Here is a 4,302-nt window from a genome sequence, read left to right as displayed (position 1 = left end):
TTTTTTCTTTTTGCTTATGTGGTGCTGAGGAATCAAACCCAGGGCCGCCTCAAGCATGCAAGGCAAGCGCTCTACCACTGAGCCACCTTCCCAGCCCCTCTTTTTTTTTTTTTGTCAGTCATGGAGCCTGAACTCTGGGCCTGGACACTGTCCCTCAGCTCTTCAACTCAAGGCTAGCACTCTACCATTTGAGCCACAATACCACTTCCAGTTTTTTCTGCTTATGTGGTGCTGAGGAATTGAACCAAGTGCCTCAAGCATGCAAGGTAAGCACTCTACCAATGAGCCACCTTTCCAACCCTACTTTTTTTTCTGTGTGTATATGTACTAGGACTTGAACTCAGAGCCTGGACACTGTCCCTTAGCTTTCTCATTTAAGGCTGGTGTTCTACCACTTAAGCCAAGCTCTACTTCTAGCCTTTTGCTGGTTAATTGAAGAGTATCTTGGCCTTTTCTGTCCAGGCTGGCTTTGAACCATGATCCTCAGATCTCAGCTTGCTGAGTAGCTAGGATTTCAAGCATGAATCACCAGTGCCTAGTTATTTATAGCTTTAAACTTGCTTGAAGTAAATGAGGGGGTGGGAAGATTTTATTTTGATCAAAGAGGGATGTGGATTAAGAAAGTTTTCTAGGGCTGGGAAGGTGGCTTAGCATGCCTAGCATGCATGAAGCCCTGGGTTCGATTCCTCAGTACCACATATACAGAAAAAGCCACACGTGGCGCTGTGACTCAAATGGTAGGGTGTTAACCTTGAGCAAAAGAAGCTCAGGGACAGTGCCCAGGCCCTGAGTTCAAGCCCCAGGACGGGCAAAAAAAAAAAAGATTAAAAAAAAAGTTTTCTAGCAAAGTTCTCACACCTATAACTCATAATCCTAGTTACTTAAGAGGCTGAGTTCTGAGGAGCAAAACTAGTTGGGGCAGACAAATTCAAGACTTATTTCCAATTATCCAGCAAAAAGCTGGAACTGGTAGAGCACCAGCCTTAAGTGAAAAAGTTGACAACTCTAAGAGCAAGAGTTGTAGGTTGTGCTGCCATTTTCTGCCTGTATCTTGCTTTGCCTACCAGGCGAGTTTTATGTCTGGTCTGCTGCTGCTTCTTTTTTTGTCAGTCCTCAGGTTTGAACTCAGGGCCTAGGCACTGTCCTTGAGCTTCTTTTGCCTAAGGCTAGCACTTTACCACTTGAGCCACAGAGCTACTTCTGGCTTCTTCTGTTTCTGTGGTACTGAAGAATTGAACCCAGGGCTTCATGCATGCTAGGCAAGCACTCAACCACTAAGCCACATTCCCAGCCCTGTGGCCTGCTTCCTTCACAGTGCGGTTATGAAGGCCCAAACTCTGTGCAAACTTCCAACACCATCAAGGCTTTTGTTTCCACGGGGTCAAGACACAGGAGGCCTGCAGCACTGTAGGAATCACTAAACCATGATTTATCTATTTTTTGCTGGTTAGGGCTTGAATTCAGGGCCTGGGCACTGTCCTTGAGCTTTTCTCTGCTCAAGTATAGTACTCTACCTCGCAAACTATAGCTCTACTTCTGGCTTTTTTGATGATCAATTAAAGATAGTTTCACAGACTTTCCTGCCCAGGCTGGCTTTGAACTGCAATCCTTAGATCTTAGCCTCCTGGGCAGCTAAGATTATTGGTGTGAGCCACTGGTTCCCAGCTAGGCACAGTGAAGTTTAAAGAGATGACAGCCCTTTGTCTTAGTCTGGATTTGAACCCAGCACCTTGGACTCTGGAGATCCTATTCTTGCCAAAGTCATGGCTACTAATGACCTGTGGGCTGAGGAATACACTCTAGGTTGGAGAGGGTGGATTCTTTCCAGAGAGGGTTACTGTGACGGGACCTACAGTTTGCCCCAAAGGCTGGCACATAGCCCTGCCTTGTACTCCTAACCAAAATGGACTTGCTGGGCAGACCAGCCGTCCAGATCAGGCCAGAAGCCTGTCTCTCAACCCCCAAAGCTGGCAAGATGGATGGTAGTGCTGGCCTGCGTGAGCTAAAATGGAGGCGCTCGCTCTGGAAAGCAAGGCACAAAAACCCTCTGAAATGCTCAGGGTGGCATGTCAGATTGTGACACGTGGACCGATAGTCCTGACACAGAGTTATGCCCTACCCCCAGATCCATTTTGTTGTCTTAATTACAGTGCCCACCCTGCTTTTATCCCCACCCTAATCACACAGGCACAGAATCTTAAGGTGAAAGCAGACAGGCAAGACAGAGTGGGAGGAAAGATAGGAGAGAAGGTTCCAGGCCAAAGGACCACCCAGGGTTCACATGCAGCAGGCTCCATCTTCTCCCCTCTCACTGTGGCTTTAAATATGTCAGCGGTGAGTTACTAGTGCTCTTCACCTCTGATTATCAAGTAATCTGGGGAGGTTGGAGTTTGTTGAAAGGAACTGAGGTGAACTTCTGGAGCTGAAGGTTGAGAATCTGGGACAGGGTCATCTTTAGGGAGCTTCTTTAGAGGGTGTTTTACGGGGCCTAGGGGAGTATGTATGCAAACTGGGATGCAGAGTTTAAAAGGGGAAAAAAATGGGGATCCCCAGCCTGGCATTAGTAGCTCACGCCTGTAATCCTAGCTGCTCAGGAGGCTGAGATCTGAGGATTACGGTTTGAAGCCAGCCCCAAGCAGAAAGGTCCATGAGACTCTTTTCTCCAATCAATCAGCAATATGCTGGAAGCAGAGGTGTGGCTCCAGTGGTAGAGCACCAATTCTGTGTAGGTGGGGGAAGCTAAGTAAGACTAAGGACCTGTGTGCGTTTAAGCCACAACCAGGGCACAAAAAGAAAAGGTCGGGAGTAGAGAGGGTTGAGGGGAAGAGTGTAGAGAACCCCAGACACCAAGAGCTCCAGGAGCCGGGGCTCAAGGAAGAGACAGTCAGTCTGGTGGTGCCTAAACCATTACCTCGAGTCAAACTTCTTTCCGTCCTCAAAGGTGCCATTGTAGTGGTAGCGCACAAAATCTCCCATCTGCACTTCGCGGGGACAGGCCCTGGGGATGTGGTACCTCTCGATGACCACATCTTCCAGGGGGCCTGCGGCTGGGCTGGCTCGGCCCAGGCCCCTGTCCAAGGCCTGAAGCAGCAGCAGCAGCAACTGTGGTAGAGGAAGCCGGCGCAGGGTGTGGCTGTGGGAGCCCACCGGGGACATGGTGCCTGGAGCGAGGACGCGGGCAGTAAGGACGACCTGGGGGGATCCGCAGCCAGCCGTCAACCTCCTTCCCTCCCCCCTCCCTTCCCCTCCCCTCTGAGGGTTGGCTCCCCCTCTTCCTGTCCTCCTTCCTTGCCCCCCCTCCTGGCTGGTCTACGTGGAATGGGGGCTGGGGAGACTGAGCTGGCCGGCAGGGGCCAGGCCGGGTGGTGATGGAACCGGAGAAGGCCCGAAGGCTGGGAGTTTAGAGCCCCAGGAATGTGCCACAAGAATCTCCAGATCCCCCTCCCTCCATCTCCACCCTCAGCCCAGTCCTGGGGCCTGGTGGGAAGGGGGTTCAGGAAAGATGAGAAGTCTGATGGGAGCCTGAAAAGAAAAAAGAAAAAGAAAAAGTCCTGTGTCTTCCATTTACCACCACCACTCCCCCCCCCCCCGCCCCTGCAGCCCTGGGTCCTAAAGCCAGATGTAGACATCCTGTGTTTCTTTTCCTAGTTACCCCCTTTCCCCCCCCAAATCTAGGCCTCTCCAAGCCGGTGTTGAGGTCGGGAAGCTAAGGGGGTGTCTCAGTGTACAACCCACCCTCCCCATCCTCCAAGGGGAGGCCTCTCTAGGGACGTGGAAGTGGAAGCGTGGCTCAAGTGGTGGAGCGCCAGCCTTGAGGTCAGTGTGTGGGGAGGAGGGGGGGACGTAGAAGGCCCTGAGTTCAAGCCCCAGTACCGGCGCGCGCGCACACACACACACACACACACACACACGTATACACGCGTAAAAACAAAAGCTAGACTCTAAAGAGAACTTTGTGATTTGGGGCTGGAGGGTGGGCAGGCCCGGGTCTCCAGGGGCAAGGCCTGGAGGGGGCAGCAGGGACGCGGGTGTCCCAAACTTTATCCGGGGCCTGAGTGAGGCGGGCGGGACGGGGTGAGCCCTGTCTGTGAACCGGGCCTTTCTGGGTTCTCCATCCTCGGCCAGGAAGCGTACTGCAGCCCAGCCCGTCGGCCAAAGGGGCCGGAGGTCCGGTCGGCGTGGCAGACCTGAGATGGTTAAAGGATCTGAAAACAGACGGGGCTTGGGGGCGCACCCGAGCACCCCCCCACTTTCTCCGCCCGTCGTCGGGCGCTAAGACCCAGCAGACCGCGCGGCGGGGTC

The 4,302-nt window shown here is 52.7% G+C and overlaps 1 protein-coding gene across 1 annotated transcript in view; it reads right to left on the bottom strand.

Annotated features, from left to right (window-relative positions):
- The window catches only part of Fkbp10 (FK506 binding protein 10, 65 kDa), an 11,179-nt gene extending 7,980 nt beyond the window's left edge, over window positions 1–3,199 (bottom strand). Inside the window, exon 1 of the mRNA XM_013037390.1 lies at window positions 2,912–3,199. Within this exon, the coding sequence (XP_012892844.1) occupies window positions 2,912–3,156 (245 nt within the window). The 5' untranslated portion in view covers window positions 3,157–3,199. The remainder of the gene's footprint in view (window positions 1–2,911) is intronic.
- Window positions 3,200–4,302: the final 1,103 nt, after the last annotated feature.

This window comes from Dipodomys ordii, unplaced genomic scaffold (genome assembly GCF_000151885.1).
Source record: "Dipodomys ordii isolate 6190 unplaced genomic scaffold, Dord_2.0 Scaffold7, whole genome shotgun sequence".
NCBI lineage: Eukaryota > Metazoa > Chordata > Mammalia > Rodentia > Heteromyidae > Dipodomys > Dipodomys ordii.
This window is presented reverse-complemented; position numbering and strand designations above follow the sequence as displayed.